At 39.2% G+C, this 24,973-nt stretch overlaps 1 protein-coding gene across 2 annotated transcripts in view; it reads left to right on the forward strand.

Annotated features, from left to right (window-relative positions):
* Positions 1–24,973, forward strand: part of SETX (senataxin) — a 51,050-nt gene that overhangs the window by 19,068 nt on the left and 7,009 nt on the right. For both annotated transcript variants that reach the window (XM_067541910.1, XM_067541911.1), the window contains exons 9-24: positions 87–4,757; positions 5,832–5,934; positions 6,690–6,866; positions 8,750–8,979; positions 9,509–9,676; positions 10,613–10,769; positions 11,614–11,715; positions 12,288–12,403; positions 13,270–13,341; positions 14,324–14,473; positions 15,765–15,872; positions 16,699–16,886; positions 17,297–17,389; positions 20,875–21,039; positions 21,593–21,691; positions 24,877–24,964. In XM_067541910.1, the coding sequence (XP_067398011.1) occupies positions 87–4,757; positions 5,832–5,934; positions 6,690–6,866; positions 8,750–8,979; positions 9,509–9,676; positions 10,613–10,769; positions 11,614–11,715; positions 12,288–12,403; positions 13,270–13,341; positions 14,324–14,473; positions 15,765–15,872; positions 16,699–16,886; positions 17,297–17,389; positions 20,875–21,039; positions 21,593–21,691; positions 24,877–24,964 (6,687 nt within the window). The remainder of the gene's footprint in view (positions 1–86; positions 4,758–5,831; positions 5,935–6,689; positions 6,867–8,749; positions 8,980–9,508; positions 9,677–10,612; positions 10,770–11,613; positions 11,716–12,287; positions 12,404–13,269; positions 13,342–14,323; positions 14,474–15,764; positions 15,873–16,698; positions 16,887–17,296; positions 17,390–20,874; positions 21,040–21,592; positions 21,692–24,876; positions 24,965–24,973) is intronic.

Here is a 24,973-nt window from a genome sequence, read left to right on the forward strand (position 1 = left end):
TAAATCAAAGCAATCCAAATGAATAATAAAAGTGATATTGTGCAAAAATACCTCATGTATAGTTGATTTGTCATTTTCTATTTCAGGATACTGGATGGAGGACAGCCATTTGTCCAGATTATTTCCCCAACATGTATGAAGATATGCAGACATTGGCAAATGTGCTTCAGTCTGATATTGGCCAAGATATGCGTGTCCATAACAGCACGTTTCTATGGTTTATCCCTTTTGTTCAGTCCCTAATGGACCTCAAGGACTTGGGTGTGGCTTATATAGTAGAGGTCATTCACTACCTGTGCTCAGAAATCAAAAACTTTCTCAATGAGAGAGTCCAGCAGTGTGACACAGTCTCAGAATTTTTCATCCTGATCTTGGTGTCAGTTGTGGAACTACACAGAAATAAAAAGTGCCTGCATTTGCTGTGGGTTAGCTCACAGGAATGGGTGGAAGCAGTAGTGAAATGTACTAAACTTCCATCCATAGCATTTATGCGCTGCTTTGAAAAAGCACCTGGAAATTGTCCTAGAGTTACATCAACAATATCTTCACCAGCTTTTAACTCTGTACAGCATGCTTGTGTGCAGTTGATACGCAGCCTTCTTCGAGAAGGCTACCAACTGGGGCAGCAAATTGTTTGCAAACAGTTTCTAGATAAACTCAATCTGCTTTTGCGTGGAAACCTATCTCTGGGTTGGCAGCTGAGCAGCCGGGAAACTCAGGAATTGCAAATGTGTTTGAAGCAGGTAATAAGAAATATAAAAGACAGATCACCAAATGCTTCCATGCCTGTGGAAAACAGCATGATCTGTACAAATTTGCCAACCATTCCTATAAAGCAAGAAAAAGTGACAGCCGGTGACAGGGGTCAAATGAATATACAACACAGGAATAGCCTCAGTCCATCATTTTCTTTATCGTCTGGGAGAGATGAGGTTTGTCAAGAGGGTCCGTCCCCTAGAAGAAGAGGTATCTGGAAAGAGGAATATAGGGAAATGTCTTTTAATGATACAAAAGTATGTGCAACTGCAGAATACCTTTTGACAAATATTAAAAAAGAACCTCATGATAGGTCATTTCAGAAGTGTGAACATCCTGAAAACTCTGGAGCAACAAAAATACATAAGGATAGCCATAAAAATGGAAACAACCACGAAGTGCAGGGGAACCAAAATAAGAAAGGCTCCATACTTAAACAGTGCTTTAACACAAGTCCTCAGGTCTCTGATTTCAAAAGCCATGCTATATTGGAGGGAGATGAAACAGAAGTAAGGATGCCAGAGTGTCTGAGTGCTCAGCCTTGTTCCAATTCACATGAAGACATTCACAGCTCAATTGGAAAGGATGGATGTGGCTCCCCTAATTCCTGTCCAAAGTTTAAGATAGAGGCTGGTAAACTCACAAATTTCAAAGCCAAAGTACAGAAAACTGATTGGGCCACAAAACTACTACAGTTAATGAAGCAATCAGCTTCAACTTCAGAAGTAGACCAAATACAGTCTCGCTCTGAAAGTCTGTGTACAAATAAAGATGGCAGCAGAGATCAGGGAGTGAATATTTTGAATGAAGGTGAAACCTCAGTTAACTTTAATACTTCAAATGGTTCTGAAAATAAACAGGAGAAAAGCATGAACAGTACTTTTCAAACCAAGCTGCTCTCTATTAAGCAGGAATCAAATGGCACCATGCTAGACATTTCAAATTCCTTTAAAAAAGAGGTTGGCTTGGAAGAAAGTGAAAGTGGTGGTGAAGAAGACAATATTCCACTTGCTATAATTAGGCATGATTTAAAGAAAAAGAGATCCCTTTCAGGAAGATCAAGTTCTTTGCCAAAGTCTCTACTGAATAAAGACCTTAACACAGAGATACCAGATCAAAGGCAGTCTAATTCTGGTATTTTATGTCCAAGCAGAGGTGACCGCAAAGATCAAAAAGTGAGCACACTATGTACAGGTGAAACTTCACCAAATGTTAACACTCCATCTAGTTCTGAAGATAAAGCAGAGATATTAAGGAATGTTCCTCTAATCAGTCCGATTAAGTGTGAATCAACTGACAGACTGTTTGATTTTTCAAGATATTTTAAAAGAGAAAATGATTCAGGGGAAAAAAGCAACAATGAAGATAATGCAGCAATTGCATGTGATTCGATAAAAAAGAAATCTGGAGCGAGCCCCTTAACAGACTCTAAAGTTGATAGAGACCTTGATAAATTATCTTCAGCTGCTTATGCCAAAGATGTCAATTTGCCTGTTGATTTAAGTCAAGAAAGCTCAATACATCTGTGTGACATTAAAAGGAAAGTAAAAGGTGCTGTTAGATCATCCATCAAGGGCCAAAATAATGAGTCCTCTTCTGATACAGATTGTCCCAACAATGAAATAATTATCATTTCAGATTCTTCTTCTGATGAGGAAAAAAAGTTGGATATTAAGAAACAAATTAAAAAAAAACTTGAGTGTGTATGTCCAGAAAAGCAACCTTTAACATCTGGCTATGTTTCTGATAGTGTGAACAAGAAAGAGCAGTTGAAGACTCATAGTTCCCTTTTGCTTTGTGAGGAATATAGTTCTCAGTATTTTGAGTTTGAAACTGAAGATGATATTTTTTCAGTCTGGCAAGATTCTCAGATAGATGATGAGAAAGTGAATCAGGCTCAGGAACAAGACTCTAACTTGATATCAGCAAGCAACGATGCTTCAGATAGTTTACAGTCGGTAGATCATACAAACGACTGGGGTTATGATACAGATTACATTAGTGATGATATAATTGAAAAAGCAGCAGAGGCTGTTGAAAGGCAGGTAGATTCTATCTCTGATCATAAGAAAGTTAGTAAAACTGACACAAAAGCTGAGGCAACTTTTCAAGAGCCTGTTATCAAAGGAAATGCAACTGATCAGTCTGAGTACTTTACTCAGCTAAATGCTGTTGCTAAAGACCATGCCAAAAACACAGGCTTGATGGAACCCAAAGCATCTACATCCAGCATACCATTATCTTCAAAGCTGGTTATTAAAAAAAACACTTTAAGCCCAGGCAAAAGTTTAGCAAAATACAAGTTGGTAAGAACTGCTCTTAGAAGTCCCAGAAGAATGAGCCTCAAAACTGTACAAAACAAAAAATTTCCTCAGAGTAGTTCTAGAAATACTGAGCCTTGCAGGTCAACCCCTGCTGTAGTTCCTCCGAAGAAAGTTCGCCAGTGTCCTGAGCCAACTTCAACTGTGGTAAAACTTGGTCTAAAAAAGGCTCCCCGAAAAGCATTTGAGTATTCCCAGCGATCCTTAGATAGTCTGGCTGAATTGCGCAGCTACGGTAAAGCTGCTGGAGCAGTTCAGACTTCACAGAAACAAAAAACTAAATTAATTGCTCCACAGTATCTAGTTGTAAAACATAATAGAAAAATGTTATCCTGCCAAGATCGTCAGTTTTTAAGGCAGATGAGACCCAAACAAGGGGGGAGAGGGAAAAACCGAGTAGGAAGCTCTGAAGGCAGAAGCAAAAAAATAACTAAAAAGTCTGATCCAAAGCTTCCTGTGCAACAACCTGTGGCTTTTGACCCAGCATCTGCTGCAGGAACCAGTGGAAAACAAAAAGAGAGGATAGCCAAGCAGATATCCTATCGTTCAAGCAATGATGGAAAAAAAGTGGGAAAAAGCATCTCAACTGAGAGAGAGGAAGTTCAAACCACACATATCTCTAAAATAATAGCTCCATATGGTTCTACAGAATCTAACATGAAAATAGAAGAAAACAATATGGCAGTTCCTGTGTTACAGATAGAATCACGTTTCTCTTCATCTTTAACTGGAGATGGCAAAAATGAACCTGCAGAGAGAGAATATGTTGTCCCCCTAGATTTCCCATCTACATCTAACCTTGAGGGGGCAACTTTGGAAGAGAGCAAGCCTAAATTAAATGAAAACAGCGATGAAGATGATTTATTTTTAACTCAGTTAGATCCTGTGGATATGGAACTGTGTTCACAGATGGAAAGTGTTGGAGATACAATAGCTAATGAAAAAGAGTCAGTAGACATGGAAGTAGATGCTGCTGAAAGTTTGCTGCAGAATGAACCCTTAGGTATTGTGAAGTGTAAATACAAAGATTGTACTGAAGAGGTGGAAAAGGCGGGGGAGTACTGCAGTAAGCATTCTGCCACTGATTCTTCAGATCATCTCTTTGTCAAGCCAGGTTTACCACTACCGTCTAAGCCTGCAAAACCTTCCACTGCTAAAATTTTCAGTTCAAACAGCTCTTCACGGAGTGCCAGATTCTCCAAGGATCTTGAAAATATTTCAAAGCATTCATTGCCATCAAAAGCCAAATCAAGTTTGATAAAATCCACAGTGTCCAAGACAGAGAATCCAAAGTCTGTATCCGCAGAGAACCGGACCCCAAGTTTCAGCAGTAGTCTTCGGCCCCAGAATTCCAGCAATGTCCTCCGGCCCCAAAACATGCAGATAAACAGTACTTCAAGTTTTCCCAACAGGTCTGCCTCAGGGGTTCATTCAGGGCAAGAAAGAGGTTTCCCTTCCTTTCCACAAGCAAATGCTCTTGTCACTCAGCAGCGTGATCATAGTATTTTTGTTACCGAAATCCTGAAATGGAATTATGAAATGTTTGTCAACTTCAGTCAGTTTGGACTTCCACATATCCTCCTTCAATCAATTATGGTCTCTGTTCCTGTCAAATTTCAGGGATACAATGACTATTTTAATACATTTTTCCCCTTGATGATGCTAAATGCATTTGAAACCGTAAGTAACTTACCTGCCTTTTTATGAAACTCTTGCCACTTTAAGTTTCTGTTTTTATCAGGCACAGAAAATATTAGGAAGAGCAAAAGAGTGCTTCTCATCTTAACTTCTGAAAATGTCATTGAGCCTTGATTAAAAAAAACCGGTATTTGTACATCTCTGTGGGAAGGAGAGGGTTAAAAACCTTAAAATGTTATAAATTAAGTGCTCAAATAAAGAGGGCCCATGAGCACTGTTGCTATGCCCTCTCCACTCCCATCCATTACAACAAAGCTCTTTCAGTGCACTTTAAAAGGTGACCCGCAAAGGGAAAAATTGGGTTTGTGCCCCTTTTTCTATGTAATGTATAAAGGCCTAAAAGGGAAAATCTCAATGTCTTTTTACATGGCCTTTTTTGTTTTCCTATTTTGTTTTCCAAAAACACCTTAAGAATGAATGGATCAGTCAGGCTTCTGACATCAAGAAACTTTGCAAAAGAGATCTGATTGATATGGGAAATGATCTTAGTTCTGACTGCTTAAAACTTTAACATCAGTTTAACAAACACACTTGATAGAAAAGTGTTCTGTTAAAGAGTCAGAATCCCTGCCCCTTCAGTTAAGGAAGAGCTCTGTGTAAGCTCAAAAGCTTGTCTCTTTCACCAGCAAAAGCTGATCCAATAAAAGATATTACCTCACCCACCTTGTCCCTTCAGTTAAAGGCTGAGTGCTTTCAAGCCCCACCTCTGCATCCTCCAAAATGTTCCTTAGCAGAAACAGGGCAGATAAGACTTGACATTCCTGATATTTCTAAAGCAAAAAACCAACCAGAAAAACTGTTTTTGGAGCGGACTGATAAGAAAAATCCTTTCAGGCTTCTTTATTATATGCACAAATATAAATTTTGTTCCACTTTGAAGGTCACCTTATATCTTGACCTGAAACAGTATCATCTGTTTCACTTCATTTCAGCCAGTTCACCTTAGTGCTAGTGCTCTTTGCTAAGCATGATGTAGTTTTAGAATGTGTAATTTATCCTTATGAAAAACAGCCTCCTAAAATGTTTTCATATAACTTCCGCTTTTATTACATGTAGCTTGCACAGGAATGGATAGAAAACCAGAAAACAAAAGAGAAAAACAGTTACCATTTGCACTTACAAAATTTCTGCGCTGACTTGAATCAAGCAGATTTTACTGGTGAGTATTTATGAAAACACCCAGGTCTCTTGGAAAATAGGCAAAAATACAATGAATTGAATTAAAACTGAGTGGTAGAAATAGGTATAGGAGATGCACACATTAGAGTCTCAAATTCATGTTGTGGTTACAGACCACCCTAAGGCCTTGTTACAAATATAGTGTTGAGCTTGGTATAAACGTCTAGAAAGAAAGGTACCTCATTGCCAATTTAGAGAAAACACATCATGCCAGTCGGATATGGAATAACTATTGCTCATAATTATGTAGGAGCAGTTTGCATCTGACGTGGAGACTGCCCAGATTTATAAGACTTTTCCATTGTTTATCTGAAAAAAGATACAAAATACATGTCAGTGAAAAGTACCTCTTGCAAGGAATTCATTCTTCAAAATTGCTCACTGTACCAGCTGTTTTCTAAATATTTTACTATATCAGATGTCACCCATTTAGAATTGTTTGATGACAAATTTCCTGGAAAAGGAGAAGGGAATGAAGTAGCTTTTTGGCTTACTTTGGTTTCATGTGTCTGAACTGAGTCCAAGATTGGCAATCAGTGACTCCTGAGCTTCTTACATAGGTTCCTCTTATGGTCTTGGGCAGGTCATGCACTGTAAAGACTGCGTTTCTGTAATTTTTAACCATTTTAAAACATAGATGCATATTTCAGAAGTGCCTGCAATAAATGAATAATTCGGTGGTTACCCAAATATGACTAGCTGTGCCTATTTTAATTTTTATCTTGTTCCTTGTAGCTTACATTCGGGACAGTGATCTGGCAAAACAGTTTCATCCAAAGGATGATGACTTGATCTTTCTGGTGGTGCCTGAAAAACAAAACACCTTTGCAGAGGAAATTAAGAAGGATAGCCGTCTAGTGTATCATGTAGGTTTTGTGACTCGCTTCTCCCGTGCATCACTCCGTGAAACAAGTAAGTAAAAGTGGTAGAGAGAAGTTACAATATTAGTCCTTTAGGATAGGAGCTGGTCCTTTTTGCGTGATGACACCATATGTTTTTATTCCCTCCAAAGTTATATTTTTCAAAATCCATTCCTATTGGTACATTTTCAATTTTATTTGTATTTGTTTTCTTTTCAGTGCTTGTCTCCAGTGGCCAGTTTAGCAAGAGTCTCTATTGTCTAATCATCTGAATATACAATTGAGGACCCTCTTAAACATTTCCAACCAATATGGCTTATAGGTTATAACAGTAAAGGTTATAACAGTGCCACTGTTAGTATTTGATCAGACCTTTAATCTTTGTATTTCCAGAATTAAAATGTTACCTTTATTTGGGCCTGTCCCTTAATTTAGATTTTCCAAAGTGTTGTTAATTAATCAATAATTAACAATTTGTCAGTAATCAATAACCAATTAATTGATTAACAATAATAAAATTAACTGTGATTATATGTTTATTGGGTGGGGGAGATCTCAAGTCCAGGTTAATTTAATAATAACAAACCTTTAATAAGTCAGCTTGATTGGATTTATTGATTAACAGCTAGTAAATATAGCACAACAGGTGTGGCAGACCTTTCCCTGTATTTCACTGACAGCCTACATTCAGTCTGCAGATGGTCTCTACTTCTCCCTGATTTCTAAGGGCAATTATTGTTACCCTTGTCATGTATCTTGTCCTTATATAGTTCCTCTGTTTTGATACAAATTTCTTATCTTAGTCTATTTCCAAGATTCCTCATTCCATTGCAACTTTCAAATTGTCTCGACCTCTGTTGGTTAGTCATTATGCCCTTTTTTAGACAATTATTCCTTTTGTGTCTTACGGGTAGTACATTGATAAAATATCTCCTACAGCAGTTTTCAAAATATGCTAAGGGTTACTGCTCAGTAAAATTCCACTCTGTAAAGTTAGCTTCATCTTACCTGTGAAACATCATGGGAGTCTTGCTCTCAGGCAAGCCTCAAAATCTTTCTTGGTCTATCTGAAGTGTCAACAAAACCTTTTACAGATACTATCTTTTTCTATTTTAAAAAAAGTCATGGAGACCCCCAGAATCAAATTTCAGCAATAGTGGGCTGTATAATTGTTATTAAGTATGGGTTTCTCTATCTCTGTTCGTGGTTTTTTATTTTCTCCCTCTCTCAAGGTCATGGGTAGCTGCTACCCTGAAAATAGGACTCCCTTTAGAACCACACAACACTGTTCCTTAGCTGGCTGAAAATTATGTTACATGCTTTTTTCCCCACACAGAAATTGAATGCAATTCTTTTACGGCACTTACTGCTGGGAAGTAATAGACCAAGAATCTAACCCACATGTGCCTCCCATGTAGCTGACCTAGACTTTGTTTTTTGGGCCTAGTTGTAAGACTCTTCAGTGTGTAACCTAGAAGTGCAGACCTGTCATAGGTGTATAACATTTTTATATAAAATTGGTTGAAGCCCTGGTATTCTGTCCAAGTCAAGATTGATGGTTAATAAGTGCTGTGTAAACTCTTTGGGCCCTGTCCTGGAAGGTGCTGAGTGTCCTAATAATGTCAGCTGGAAGATGTTCAACATCTCCCAGAATCAGGCTGCAGTGCACCAAAATGTGTTGGAATGAAGAGTTTCAGGAGTAGTTAAATTTGTATTTGAAAGGAAATGTAACCATCCAACTTGTTGAAACGTTAATGTGAGAAAAATAAAATGTATGGTTGCTTTGCTTCACCTGGGAAATAACATTTATAAAGATAATGAGCACAAGAGAATTGATAGCTGATATTCTTATATCAAGCAGCATCTGGTTTTGGCTGCCCCATGTAGTTTGGATTGACCATTTCAAAGTTACTGTGATCTTCTTTCTTTTAACAGGGCAAAATGAACAGCATGTTGCCTGTCACCTTTCCGTCCAAACTCGAGGCAATTTGTCATACTACATAAACCAGCAAGTGAAATGTGTAGTGATCAGCTCTCTAGTGACCACGCAACGAAAGTTCAAAGGTCTGCTGCTGTTAAGCAGGAGTCCTCTGGCTAAACCCATCATAAATCCAGGTTATGCTGACTTCTGTCCCAGGGATTTGAATGTAGCTTCTGAGAGCACTGTAAGTTCTGTCACTAAGTAGTATATGATGGTGATGCTAAATTGTTAGAAAAGCCAGCCCAGTAGTTGGGTGCTGGCTGAATGTAGCATTGAGCAGCTGAGTCAGGTTCAAAAGCATCTTCGAGTCTCAAACTGCATGCCAGCTTGTTGAAGTTGATGAACTTTGTATCTAGATAAGGGACTGAACATATGTTCAGGTGCCCCTTTTTTGTTTTGATTTATGGCACTGTGTATTCGTATGTTTTAATCAAGAAGCACTCAACTGTCTGCTGTATAGTGGAGGAATATTTGCTTAGGAGCTGAGGGGGTGGTGGTAGAAAAGTAAAACCAAATGAAGGCATGGGAAACCTAAAATCTTCTCAGTACCAGCTTTCGGGTCGGGGTGTGCTGCACAGAGAGAAAACTCCGTCTCAGAAGCCTGCATGCTCTATAAGCTCTCCAAACTGAGGGCACTAGAAGAAATAAACTGAAAGCACAGAAAGTTGTATTGATGACTTCAGTTAATAGTACACTCCTTTTTTTCCCTGTAGACTTCCTACATGAGAGAATACAATGCAGATCAGAAGAAAGCTATTGAAACTGCTTACGCTATGGTGAAGGAGCATCCACGGCTTCCCAGAATCTGCCTGATCCATGGGCCACCTGGGACAGGGAAATCGAAAACTATTGTTGGACTCCTGTACCGTATTCTGACAGAGGTAGGTGAATATGGTTACATATTCCATCAGGCATTTCACTTTTGCTTATCCAAGAGAAGCAGTAAAATGAAGTAATTGGTGACATGAACTAAATGTAATTATTCTTAAAGTATTTATTGTAGTAACTACTACGGAATATAACTCATTCACTTTGATTTGTTTGGTACTGAATAAGAGGCTGTGAATTTAATTGGATACTAGCTGTGACTCTGGTATTGAAATACTGCTTGCATTCTGGAAAATAAATATATTAATTCCAGCAGTGCTTGAAAAAAAAATGCATAAAATTATTTTGTCTAGCTGTTGCGTAGCTAGCAAGGTAAGAAACCTAAGGCCCGGTCTATACTTACCTAGCGATTTGGCGGCAGTCGACAGGAGTTACTCAAGCTACACAGAGTAGCTTGCGTAACTCCCGTCGACCGCTGTGCTCCTCTTCTGCACAGCGTCTTCACTGCACTGCGCGGATGGGAACCGTGTTCCCGTCGACGCAGTACTACGCCACTTGAGGGGGTGGTTTTACTGCATTGACTTCTGGCGACTTCTGGATCGATTGAGTGGGTCTTCACTGATCACTCAATCGATCCAGATAGGTCGTGTAGACGTACCTTGAGTCATCTATCACACTAAAATTAAAAATCTGAATCTTTATTTGACCACTTATGTATTAGAATACTGGAATTTGAAACATCACACCTGTTAGTCTTCATGTTAACCCCCTGTATGTATCACCATTAAATAGAATTAATGCCAGTACTGTCCAGTTTAAGCAGAAGTCATTGCTATTCATTGTTAAGATTGTGTGTTCCCTGAGAGGTCCCAATAAAGCAGCCCTCCAAATTAAGCATATCCTGTTTACGAGGAGTGTACTGTCTAACTTTTGAAATTAAAAATGTGGACTAAACTGCTGGTTATGATTTCTTGTTCATTAACCTGCAGAGGTCTGGGAATGAGAATCCAGCTCAAAACTTGAATGCCAAGATCAAGCGAAACCGTGTTCTAGTTTGTGCACCATCCAATGCTGCTGTTGACGAACTAATGAAAAAGATAATTGTGGAATTCAAAGAAAAATGCCAAAACATAAACAGACCTTTGGGTATGAATGTTTATTAATATATATAAAATGGGTAACATTGAAGGAGAAATAGAAACTGCTTAATCAGGATGCAATCCCTTCATATCATCACTTATTCATAAAGCACAGTGCTATACAGATAAGATTAAGATATGTTCTCCCAATAGAAGAACATAATCAGTATGACCTCACACTCAGTATTGATTGCTTTCACATATTTCTCTAAAATGTGCATGGTATAACTTGTTCATCAGTGACTTTAATGGCAAGCACATAAAAAGTTTGCAGTTTGAAATCAATATCATTGACCCTTTTCCTCCTCTTGTGTTAAAATATAAGTATACTTCTTTCTCAGTATGGCTCAAAGCTTTGGGTGGAAGACTATCCTTATACTAAAACTATTGGAATTTCCAGCTCATACAAGTTTGAGTTAAAGTTCAGGGTAAAACTCTTTTGCAGTATATTCTGGAGTCAGTTCACTTTGATGTTCTGTTTTTCTCTCACTGTTTGTGCTTGTGTGAAATTGACAACGTCTAAACAAGGGGAGAGATTGTTCTCTACTTTGGTGGGTCAATGTTAGGAGCAGTGAATTACTAGCGGGGAAATATTCTAGTATAAGGTCAAAATACTGCTGTCAGAACTGCATGTGCTTTTTTATTAAATGTGTCTTTACTAAAGCTCTCAAGGATTCTTCCATATAGCTGATGTTAACTCCATATTCATGTGCCTGCTACAGTGGTCTTGTAGTAGATGTGCATCAGAAAATGCCCTTTTAAATTAGAAATACTGTAAATTCAGACAATGAAGTCTAGCATAACTAGCTTCTATCTTGAATTTATAATCTGAAAGTGTGGTTTATATACAGGAAATTGTGGAGATATAAACTTAGTGAGACTGGGTCCAGAAAAGTCAATAAGCAGTGATGTCCAGAGATTCAGCCTGGACAGCCAAGTTAAACACAGAATGGGTAAGTAACAGGCAAAAAAGACTTCTTCCGTTTCCTTTATAAGAGTATGGTCTTGAGACTGGTTATGGTATGTGCTCAGTTCCACTGGACACAAAGGAGCAGCATAGTGAAGGCAGGTATTTATAGAACAGCCTATATCATGCCGCAGTGCTTTTATAAGTGACTTGTTTTCTCTAAGGGCCTAAAAGGCGGATACAGTCAACGTAAATTTGGCCTAAAACTTAAATTTTGTATTTTAAAAAAATTACCCAGTTTTTATAAGGCCAATAGATTTTTTTCTACAAATAAAAATGGATTTTAGCAAGAAGAGTTGTTTTTAAACAAACCCTTCTGTAGTGTTTGAAATCTAGACACTGTGGCATTTAAGAACCTGATTACTAAACAAAAGGGATACTGACTTCATTGATTTTCGTTGTCTAAGGTGAGAAATGCAGAAAGTAAAAGGAGTGTAAATAGTGACAAGTAAACTGGGTGTCAGTCCTTTCATTCTTAATAATCTAAGTTGATATTAATTACATAGTTTAAAACATTTCAATTTCTCCTTTAATTTCTTCCTCATTTTATTTTTGTAGATGGCGGACAACCTGGCCGTGACCAGGATATTCACAGGAAAAAAGAAGCCCTGGATCGTCAGCTGGACATGCTCGCTCGGCAGCGTGCCATGAACAGATGGGAGAAGAGAGAGAAGGTAGTTTAACTTCGCTTTTTAGCTGTGTAATTTTTTTTCATACATCATTTCAGTGGAGGCTCATAACTGAATCCAAGGAGTTCTGCTTTCTAAACCTAGTATATCTTACTCAATTGTAACTGGAAGCAACATTTTCTCTTATCCTTCCAACCACCTGGCACTTGTTGACCTGTACTGTTAGAATAAGCCAGGAACTAACAGTCTTCCACAACAGAGATGCTTATCTCTGTCATTAAATTGTGTCAAAGTTATAGATAAGATAATATACAGACCTGGAACTCTGAGGCAGTTTGCAGGATCCTTCATTTACTTTGTTGCCAGCTAGAGAACAGTCCTTTCTAGCTAACTTTAACTGGTGCTTTTAAACTTTCATGAATTCATTTCAATGTGTGTTTTAAAACTTAGATTTTCTCTTTTACGTTAACCCTGGAAATGGATACCTATTGAACAGTGTTACCCTAAACAATCTCATCCACCTTGTCCTTTTACATATCAAGCAGTCAGACAAGACACGTTTTTGTGACTATGCTTGTTACATTTATAAGTCTCCCATCAGTTGTTGCTTTAAACATTTGGCATCCCTGCATTGATGGTAAGTGACGACGCTTAGCTTCATGGAGACAAAGAAGCCAACATAGTGTGTTTAGGAATCTAAATATCTTGTGTTGTAGACAGCTAACAATTGTGTATCTTTTCTAAGAAACTGTGGTCAGTGTATACAGATACACTTAGATATTAGAAGGCTGTAAGTTGAATATGTTTAGATGTTTAGAAAACCTTGAGGGCATAGGAGAACAAAGGACCATAGGAAATGTGCATTGTTAATTACTCTTGATACAAATATGTAGTTCAGATTTTTCTTTCAGCGTCAACAGTTAGATGATGAAATTGGCAGACTTTCAAAAGAGCGGCAACAGCTCACTTCTCAACTGAAGAAGGTAGGAATCTTTCCTCAGTGCAACTCTTTTTAAAACATTCTTAGTTAACTTGTATAGATACATCATCTTTTCATTTCTTACAAAAGTGGTGATTCTTGGTTTTGATGTAGCTGGGAGGATTTAAAAATAACTTTTAGTGAAAATCCAGGTACATTCTGCTGGCAGAATTTTACAAAGAAACAGATGGGAAATGTGTTAAAAGTATAACATCATTAGTTTAGGGTGAATTTAAAATAATTAATCTGTCCACTTTAGTATTATTAGGAGCAACAGAATATTTGGGGAGAGGGGAGACATTTATTATATATGAACTCTTTCCCTTCACCTGCCTGCTCTTAAACATCTGGTCAAAAGCAAAATACACTTAAACATTTTTAAGCAAGTCAGTACACAGGAACTGGGGAAATTACCTGGCTTATGGAGTTACGTAAAGTTATTTTATGTGCCCTTGGAGGTGGAAACATGCTCTGATGCAGAGCTCTTTTATAGAAAGCAGAAAATAGGGCCAAAATATAGGCAACTGTCCAAGGCATCATGAATGTTTGTCCTGTAACAGATATAGGCTCTCCATGACTCCCTACTTTGTCCTAAGGACTTGAGGAATGTGGTAATGGTGAACTAATTCTAATACAACAACTGTAAAGTCTGGATTGTGTAGCATAGAGACATAAAAATACACTTTCAGTGAAGTTTACATCCTGTACTGCAGTGTCCTGTGAACTGCACAGAGATGTTGTGTTTGGGAATTAAAGAGAATAAAACCTTGGTCAAGCGGATTTGAAATATTTGTTTCATGTTCAGTTTCTTTTGGTATGAGCTAATTTCCCTCCAAAGGAGCTGACTTCAGTGTAACCATATGTTTAGCTGTTTGAATTGGCCAAACTGGTAGAAGTGGATCAGAAAGTCAAAACAGATGATTAAGAATATTTGAAATCTGTCTAAAAGAGACATGATATTAAGAGTCCTGCCCTTGTATTCCAAGGTCCGAGGGCGCCCTCAGGAAGTGCAGGCTAGCATCATCTTGGAGTCCCACATTATCTGTTGCACGTTGAGCACAAGTGGAGGCTTTCTGCTGGAGTCTGCTTTTCGCCGGCAAGGACATGACCCTTTCAGCTGTGTCATTGTGGATGAGGTCAGCAAAGCTATTAGTAACTATAATCAGTTTATTATTGATGGCAACAGCTGCAGCACAGTATTTGGAAGGATGGGGAAATATCCATTATCAGCTAATGTTTTTTGTCACAGCCTTTCTTCAGCACACTGCTTTGCGGCTTCTGGTGATAGGCTCTCCTTCTCAGTGCCAGAGCCAGACTCAGATCCCAAAACTATATCCTTATCTGCTTAAGGAAGAAGAATGATAAGGCTACACACACTGTGGCTCAACCAGTGGTCTGAGGCCTTCTTTAGATATGCCTTTTTTGTCCTAGTTAATAGTAGTAACCATCTGAGTCTGTGTTCTACCACTTAGATCCCAGACCTATAGACGGTGAGGACAGTGTCAAAATTCATTACTGCTGTAATGTATCTGTTATTCAGGTGGGATGTTTCTTTAAATTAATCTAAACCACTGGTTTTCCCCCCTCTGTGGCAACACAACAAGGTTATTAAGGGCACAAGGACCTGAATGGTTCAGAATTTTGTCTTTTCTTCAAAATGTTAATAGAATAAGAGTTCCTCTCACTAGCTGGGTTTGTTGGTTCAGCTGCTGCCGCAAGGCTATAAGAACAAGGAGGAAGGAGGACCAAGGGAGCGTGGCTGCTCTGTGTGCAGGAGGTGGAAGGGGGTATTCAGCTTGCTCACCTCTGCAGAGGCTGAAGTGCATGCGCCCTCTTGCGAGGTAGTTCTTTCCTACCTGCCTCCACAGGCCCCTTGCACATGTGTACTTGAGATTGTGCCAGGGCCAAAGGAGCCTGTGGCCTGGCCTGTGAGTGAATTTGAGAGTCCGCGGGGGTGGGGACCTGGCTGTGTGTATATCCCTGGAATGCAATGCTCCTGGGCCATGGAGCAGCAGGTTTCTCTGACTAGGATGGCCGCCTGGACCACAGACATCCGCAGAAATACTGTTCCTTAGAAAGAGGGGGACACACATGGGACGTGAATCTCTGAAGGTGGGCACAGCAAAAAAAAAAATAAATAAAAAAAAAATTTAGGAACCTTCCTGTTCGATGGGTTATAAATGTATCTGTTATAAAGAACAAGGAATATTTGCTTTGCATGTAATTTAATATTGAAAGCAATCTGTTTTGGTTTTCTTCAATCAGATTTCTTAAGCAAAGCAATCTTTCCTTTTTTAAAAAAAACTTGAAAAACGAATGTGTCTGAGTTGGGTTATTCTGGGTATGTTACAAGGAATGTAACACTTACTTTTCTTCTTTTTGGCTTACAACTCCTAATTCATTTATTCCTGCTTGTGGATATGAAAGGCAGGGCAGTCATGTGAGGTTGAAACTCTAATTCCACTGACTCATCGCTGTAGTAAACTTGTCCTTGTTGGAGATCCCAAGCAACTGCCTCCTACTGTAATATCTATGGTAAGCACTGAAACTGAATTTGTACCCTCTGGTAATGGAGTTGTATAATGGAAATAGAAACCGGACAGTAACATCTAGAGCACACACTGCACAAAGTATGTAACTGAGGCTCGGTCTGACCATCTGAACATATAAAATATAAAAGGAGGAAAGGGATAGTCTAGTGTGCAGGGCACTAGCCTGGGACTCAGGTGACCAGTTCGATGCTCTGCTGTGCCCTAGACTTCCTGTGTGATGTTGGTCAAGTAAGTTGCTTAGGGTATGTCTTTATTGCAGCTGGGAGTGAGCTTCCTAGCGCAGGTAGACAAACTCACTCTGGCAGGGCTTATGCTAGTTCGCTAAAAATAGCAGCATGGACATTGTGGCTCAGGCTGGAGTTTGGGCACTCAAGCCGAGGGGAGCTTTTTATATTCCTATCTATATGAGCCAAGAAAGGAAAAAATGTAAATATAATTCATACAGCACGCAGCTTTCTTTCAACCTGAAGCTGCAGGTTGGAAACTTTTCTTGTTGGGTAGATTAATAAAAAACATAATCTATTTTTTTTCAAAAGTTCCACTAAGTATAAGCTTCCGGTTTGAGATGAACTCAGATTAATGCTAGTAAAATTCTGCTGAAATAAAGTTGCAGATTTATTGACAAATACAAACTGTGAAAACGTAAAGATAAATATCTGTATCGCTCTCAAACTCAGTGTCTTGTTGGTGAGTTAGAGGTGTGAAACAAATGTCTAAACTCCACATTTAAGTTCTGTGGGATTTCTTATGATGAAGTTAAAAATGTACCTAACTCCACAGAAGTCAATCCTGTGTCTTCCTTCTGGCAGAAAGCTCAAGAGTATGGCTATGATCAGTCTATGATGGCTCGCCTACACAAACACCTGGAGGAACAGGTGCAGCAGAATGTTATAGGGAAGCTGCCAGTTATGCAGCTGACTGTACAATATAGGATGCATCCTGATATCTGCCTCTTCCCATCCAATTACATTTATGGCAGGACTTTAAAGACTGACAGGTGGGTAGCATTCTGTTTGCTTTATAGTAAGTGGTATTCCAGTGTAAACTAAACAGCACTGAGTTACTTCCCCACATATCAGTCAGTGTATTTCTTTGCCCTGAGGATTTCTTTCCAAAAGAGGAAAACAGATGTTTGCATACCTAGAGTGGAAACGCCCATATCCTTCTTCCAGCTGTTGACTTGGGTGCATGAATTAACTAGATCACTATTTCAAAAACTGGTCTAATTCTCTATCACCGAGAGCTGAATTTCATGCCTTGGTGTATATATTGATGAAACAAGGAATTATGGAATGTAGAAGAGAAGCTGAAAGTCTTTCATTTTTTTACCCATAGTAAATAAGTGATGTATCAATCCTCAGAATTCTTCTTTCTGGTTGCAATGGTGATAATTATAATTATTTACAGAGCAACAGAAGAGATCAGGTGTTCTTCAGATTGGCTATTCCAGCCATATCTGGTCTTCGATGTAGCAGATGGTCATGAGAAACGGGATAATGAGTAAGTTCTTCATTCTCTTCTCCACTAAATTCTAAATCTATTGGGATGATTGACTGCAGAATGATTTTTCACACACGGAACGTAGACAAAGCTCCATTCTGAACTAAAGACCTGTCTTTAACATTCAGCAATGAGAGAATGTCATTACTCAGGGCATGAATCTGAAGTAAATATATTATCTTGCCTTTATAAAAGGGCTTGGGTGTTACAGACTGTATATCTGAGTAGATTCAAGGCTTCCTACCTGGTGTATTTACCTTGCAATGAACCAGAGATCCTCTGAGCAGCTTGTTTACCACCTGGAATGAGTATCACTCCACACACTTTGAGTCAGTTTTTTTTCTTCTAACTCTTTTCATGTCCAGTTTGGAACCCACGTTCTTTGCTGTGGGTACAAGGTAGTGTTTCACAAGTCTTTAAGTCTAATGTTGATGTTAGTAAAGGTCATCTGCCCTTTCTCCTTCCCTCTGCTAGTCCCCAGGGCTTTCCATGACTGTCCAAGGTCAATCCATAATAACATTTGAATGGTTCCAGTTCCTCCCACTTAGTCGGTGGGGGGGGCATGGGAGTTCCAAAGTGCTTCCCTCAGATTAATTCTGGCTGTGCTCAACCCAGACCTTTAGACTTCTCCATATAAAGTTTGCTGGCACTTAGCTCTTCCACTGTGGTTTGTGCTGAATCCTGAGCTGTTTGAGTGTGGTTCAAAGGGCTATTGTCTGGAACTGAGTAGTTGTGACAGAGAGTGCTAGTGTCTGATTGTCACATGGCTGTGTTATTTTGGTTGAGCAAACAATGTGAATAGAGAAATCTCAACTCACTTTCCGTTTAAAGTTTTACTGTCTTCTAAATAAAATTACACAAAATGCATGTAGCACTAACTATTTGCGCTTAACTCTGCTTTGTCTTGTTCCTTATGTTTTCTTCATGCAAGTGTCCAGACTGGTATCTTCACTATTTGTATCATTCTCAGAGAACAAATTCAGAACTGGTAGGTCAGGTCCCTGGGAAGAAAATCTAAGGGGAAAAGGAGTTCAGGAGAGCTGGCACTTTCTCAGGGAGATAATAGTTTGCAGTTGTCTTCAATATCTCAATGGGAAGGAAAGACAGGAAGAACAATATGGCTCCATCAGAAGCTCTTCAATGATCTGAATATCAAAAAGGAATCTTGCAAAAAATGGAAAAGTTGACCAGTTGCTGAGGAGGAGAACAAAAAAATAGCACAAGCATGTGGGAACAAAATCAGAAAGGCTTAAGGTTACACCTAGCAAGGGACACAAAAAGCAATAAGAGGTTCTTTAAATACATTAGGAGCAAGAGAAAGACAAAGGAAAGTGTAGGTCCTCTACTTATCAGGGAGAGCTAATAACTGATGACATCAAGAAAGCTGAGATGTTTAATGCCTATTTTTTGTCAGTCTTCACTAAAGGTTAATTGGAACCAGATAATCAGCACAAGTAATATTAACAACAAAGGGGAAGGGAATGCAAGCCAAAATAGGGAAAGAACAGGCTAATTCATATTTAAGTTAGCAGGGCATGAAGAAATTCATCCTAGGACACTTAATAAACTAGCTGAAACCATCTGGGAACAGTTATTATCATTGAGAACTCCTGGAGGATGGGTGAGGTCCCAGAAGACTGGAGAAGAGCAAACATAGTACTTATCTTTGAAAAGGGGAACAAAGAGGACCTGAGGAATTATAGACCAGTCAGCCTAACTTTGATACCTGGCAAGATACTGATACAAATGATTAAACAATCCATTTGTAAGCACCTGGAGGATAATAGGGTTATAAGGAATAGCCAACAGGGATTTGTCAAAGCAAATAATGCCAAACCAACCTAATTTCCTTCTTTGACAGGATTACTCACCTAATGGATGAGGAGAAGCAGTAGACATAATATATCTTGACACAGTCCCACATGAAATTCTCATAAGCAAACTAGCAAAATGTGGTCTATATGGAATTGCTATAAGATGGGTGCACAACTGCTTGAAAGACCATACTCAGAGTAGTTATCAATGGTTTGCTGTCAAACTGGAAGGACATACCTAGTGGGGTCTTGCAGGGAGGGATTAGTCCTGGGTCTGGTACTATTCAATATTGTTGTTAATGACTTGGATAATGGAGTGAGAGTATGCTTATAAAATCTGCAGATGACACCAAGCTGAGAGGCATGCAAGCACTTTGGAGGGCAGGATTAGAATTCAAACGACCTTGACAAATTGGAGAATTGATCTGAATGCAACAAGATGAAATTCAATAAAGACAAGTGCTAAGTACGTCACTTAGGAAGGAAGAATCAAATACACAACTACTAAACACGGAATAACTGGCGAGGGGGTAGTACTGCTGAAAAGCATCTGGGAGCTAGTGGATCAAAAACTGAAAGAAAGTCAACAGTGTGATCCAGCTGCGATAAAGACTATTATCATTCTGGGTTGTATTAACAGGAGTGTCCTATGTAAGGCATAGGTGGTAATTCTCCCATTCTACTTGACGCTGGTGAGGCCTCAGCTAGAGTACTGTGTCCAATTCTGAGCTTTCCGTTTTAGGAAAGATTTGGACAAATTGGGGAGAGTCCAGAGGAGAGCAACTAAAATGATAAAAGGTTTAGAAAAATTAATCTGTGAAGAAAGGTTACAAAAACTGGGCATATTTAATCCTGAAAAAAGAAGACTGAGGGGAGATCTAATAAGTCTTCAGATATGGTAAGGGCTGTTATAAAGAGGGCAATGATCAATTGTTTTCTATGTCCACTGAAGGTAAGGCAAGAACTAATGGGCTTAATCTGCAGCAAGGGGAATATAGGTTAGATATTAGGGAAAACTTTCTAACTATAAGGATAATTACACTGGAATAGGCTTCCAAGGGAGGCTGTTGAATCCCCATCACTGGAGATTTTTAAAAACAGGTTGGACAAAGTCCTGTCAGGATTGGTCTGGGTATACTTGGTCCTGCCACAGCACAGGGGGCTGCACTGATGACTTCTTGAGGCTCCTTCCAGCTCTACATTTCTGTGATTCATGGACACCAGTATAAATAAGTATTCACTTTGTGACAGTATAGAGTTGAGTCCCTTGCAACCTGTTTTGGTGTCCCACTAGCTGCCAGCTCACACTGTTAACTCTAGAACCATTTCTGCAGGCCCCTAGGATCTCTGACACTGAATTCTCAGGTTCTGCCGTCATAAGACACACTCACTCCCCTCGTCTACAATGTCCCCAGACATTAGAGCTCACGTGGAACCAATAACCGAGCCCCTTCATAGGAGATGTTCCCCATGGGTGTATGTCAGTCCTACCTTGGTGTTTGCTTGCAAGTGCATTGCAACGTTGTTCATCCAGAGATCTCAAAAGGCTAAAGCATGAAGAGGCACAGTAAATCATAGCACATAAGTTGTACTAAAGGAGTGAGTTTGAAGGATAGCTAACAATATATACATGATTTTGACATTGTTTTTCTTCCTCTTTGTCTTGTTCAGCTCTTTTGCTAATCCCCAGGAAGTGAAACTGGTGATGGAAATAATGAAATTGATTAAAGAAAAAAAGAATGATATTGGTTTTCGTCAAATAGGAATAATCACCCCTTACAGTGCACAGAAAAAGATGATTCAACAAGAACTGGAGAGAGAGTTTGGAAAGAATAGGTAAAAGTACCTTAAAGGTTCTAACTAGGACTAGATCCTCTGGATGGGAGTCATCTTTGCTTTTTCCTCTGTCAAATATTGCAATAGGGTAGAAATTGTAATAGTTAAATTTTTTTGTGCTGAGAAAAAGCAAAGACAATTGGCTGCAACTGCTTAAGCTATTACAAGCATAGAGCAGCGTTCAAAGCTTTTTCTCTTAATAGTACTAGTGAGGTCTTGGGTACCATTCTCTAGTGTGTATCTCTTTATGTTCTCTAATTTATGCAGCTGTTCAGAATAAAGCTGATTAATTAGCATACTTCAAATGATTCCTGAACTACAGTGAACCTGGACAGTATTCTAGCATAATTTTGGTGTCAGAAAAAGAAAGCAAATGTTTTCAGAAGGAAGGATCACGCAATATATCTTTTTTTTGTTAGAAACAGATTAATTTACAGCATGGATTATTTTAAAATGTTAACCTTCGATAAAAGTGCTTAGGTTATTGGGATAAACACTTTGCTAAAAACCAAAGATGAAAATTCGAACAGCTCACAATTCCTCTTTCTCCTAGAATGGGGGAAGTAGACACAGTTGACGGGTTCCAGGGTCGACAGAAAGACTGCATTATAGTGACGTGTGTAAGAGCGAACAGCACACAAGGGTCAATTGGGTATGTCTTACTTTTTCTTTTGCTTTTTTTTTTTTAAAAAGGCATGGTGACTTGAAGTCTCTTTTCCAGTGATACCCTAGAAATAGTCTGCACACAAGTAGAGACTTTACTGACTTGTGTTCTCTGCAGAATAACATCATTAAGAGAATATCAGGGAGATAATATCTGTAGCTGATGTTCTTTCATTTCTACCAGCCAACTTAAGCATCCTAATGGTCAGTTTGCCCCTACTCTACCCCATTGATCTCCTGAAAGTGGTTTTAGATCTCTGGACAGACTGTGCTATAGAAATACCTAACTCTTACGTAGTGCTTTTTTTCAGTAGATTTCCAAGCACTTCACAATCTTTCATGTATTTATTCTCTCAGCACCCCTGTGAGGTACAGAAGTATTATCCTCATTGTACAGTATACAGGAAACTGAAGCACAGTGAAGCTTAGTGACCTGCCCACGGTCACACACACAGTCTGTAGTGGAGCAGAGAATTATGCTGACTTTGGTTGACAAAACTCTCTAGTGTAGACCAGACCTACCTGTCTATATAGCTGTAACTGTTGACACACATTAACAGTTCATTAGACCACTTTGATCTAGCCCTCTTTGAAATGGGACTAACTCAAAAGTGCTCTAATGAACTGTTAATATGCATCAGGGAGGGTGCAGGTGGACAGACCATGGCAGGCTGGTATGAGATAAATTCACACCCCAGCTTTCTGTAGTCTAATTGTTCATGTAGACAAGACCTAAGTATTAATCACTTTGATCTCTTCCAAGCAGGGTCCAACCACATTGGCAAGATGTTAAAGGAAAATTTGCACCACCGCTGCCTGTGCTGTAGATTATTTTATAGTGATCTCCAGGGCTAACAGTCCAGCACTAAATTCACTGGAAAGATGACCTGCAAAGGGAGAAAACTGTCCAAGAAGTAGCACTGAAAAAATATTTTAATTGGGGGAGAAGGGACCCATTTAGATTTTTTACCTTAAAATATCAGGAATATCAAGTTGTCTTCCCATTTTTTGCTGGAGAACTGCATGTTAATTCTGGACACTTTGTGATCAGGGTGGATACCAGTGAGACACGGCACGCCTGATTTGCAGATCAATAAGGTTTAATGTGCAAGGTTTTCTATAAATATACTAGTTATATACAAAGCCTAAAATTAACTATAATATATCATACTCACTAAGCCTGGAGAGCTAAGCAGTCACTCAGAAGGCTGTATACAGGAACGTCTTTCTTCAGGGGCCCCGCCAGGGAGTCAGTGGATCCTCTGGTCCAACCAGCATCACCTCCCGTGGAGTCAGGTGTTGATGGAGTCGCCCCCCTTTGTCTAAGTGGTGACTTCTTATACCCTTCCATAAACAACCTTCACCTAATTATCTTTTTCTCATTCATATATGCTAATTACATACATTGGGTTTCCACCCTTAACTACATTCCATTCTCACTGTAATAATTGGGGTCGTCAAAACAACATCTGGTGATAGGAGGGGCAGAGTAAAAGTATGCCCCTTGGCAATAAAACAGTGTACCCCCAGATGTTCAAGGATAACTTGTCGTTCCCATCACCGTTATCTATGTGCAGCTGCAAGCATACAGTATCTGTATTTTGTCTTATTTGCTGTGCTCTGCAGAAACCGAGACATCTGTAAAGTTATTCAGTCTCTGCCAACTGGAAGATGTCATGCTACAGGGGTCAGAATAGCCAAGCAAGCAACTGAAGCTATGCTAGGCCTGTAGGACAGTGTTCAAGCAACTCAAATTGTACTAAGTTCGGGACTTGGAATGGTTATATCATTACAAGAAGTAATTGTCACTGTTCACACATTCCCATCTCCTAATCAGTTGGTTGTGAATAGGCCTCAACTACTCTAACTGAATGGACTTTGCTTATACCTAACTTCCCCATTGTTGTTCTTTAACCTTAGATGTGTATATATACCCCCAGTCTGATTTCTGTTCCTTACATCTGACGAAGTGGGTTATAGCCCACGAAAACTTATGCCTGCAGAAATTAAATTTGTTAGTCTTTAAAGTGCTACAGAACTCTCGTTTTTTCAAGTTGTCCTGGGCCTACAACACTGCATGGTGTTCACATTAGGGAATTTTTACCCCAGAAATTCCACTAGTGGGAGCTCTAACATAGACTATTCTCTGGGTTTCAGTGTTTTTACTACCATGTGTGTGAAACTTCTGAAAAATAGGTCTCATTAGCATGGTGGTAACACCAGATATTGCTGTGGGACCTGTTCCGCTAAATTGGTGTCAGCACTGATGAGGCTTTCTTTTGCAAATTCCCTCATCTAGAGTAGACTCTAGAGTTGGGAGCTTTCTCAGTCCTCATGGGAGGAGTGGGTGGGTGCTGGTCTTTCACAAAGAGCTTTTTTCTGCAAGGTATGTCAGGAGTTTGAATTAAGTAGGTGCTAACAAAAATGGAACTTTAAATAATAAGTAAAACCTTCCTGCCCTGCTCACGTTTCAGTATCTTCTTTTATAATGATGTAATTGTTATCTGTAGAGTCCTCTGGCAAAAAAAAAGGTAGACAGGACCTGATATTTCCAACGTGAAAACTTTTTTGGCAAGGAATAAAAACGTCAGATCTCAAACACCATGATAAAGCAAAAACGGCACAAACCAGTGTGTTTCTCCTTTGCAGGTCACCTTAAAAATAAATAAAATATTCAAGCACAGTTTTGAATTATTAAATAGAACGTTTTCACATTAATCATACCAAATATTATTAATCTATTTCAGTTCAAGTCTAAAGGATGCTCAAAGTCTTGACAGGAGAAATAAGGTTGATCTCTTCCATCTGTGAGTCTGCAGGGAAGGGAAGTGGCAGAGGGAGTAGGAAGACTTTGGAGACTGTTCTAAGCTGAAAGAAACAGTAGTGGGTGCCAGGAGGGATGGAGATTCCATTTGGAAGGGAAGCAGCAGCAGAAGCCAGGGGGATTTTCTACAGGGGATTGAAGTAGCAAAGGGAGTATGGGTAACAATCAGGGTCCCTCCTTCAGGGGAGGGCTGCTGTAGTGGGAACTGGGGATGGAGGAATACCTACCTTCTTTGTAGCTAGCATTTGTTTTTATTTCAGCGATTGTCACCTCTTAGAAATGAGAACTAAAGTGCCGTGAAGTGTCTTGGAAGAAATAGTCCAGCAACTTAATTTTGTTTCATTATTTAGATTTCTGGCAAGTCTTCAGCGTCTGAATGTTACAATTACCCGAGCCAAATTCAGCCTCTTCGTCCTTGGAAGACTGACAACACTAATGGTAGGTGCA

This window comes from Emydura macquarii, unplaced genomic scaffold, assembly GCF_026122565.2.
Source record: "Emydura macquarii macquarii isolate MOO-44397 ecotype Brisbane River unplaced genomic scaffold, CSIRO-AGI_Emac_v2 contig_691, whole genome shotgun sequence".
NCBI classification, from domain to species: domain Eukaryota; kingdom Metazoa; phylum Chordata; order Testudines; family Chelidae; genus Emydura; species Emydura macquarii.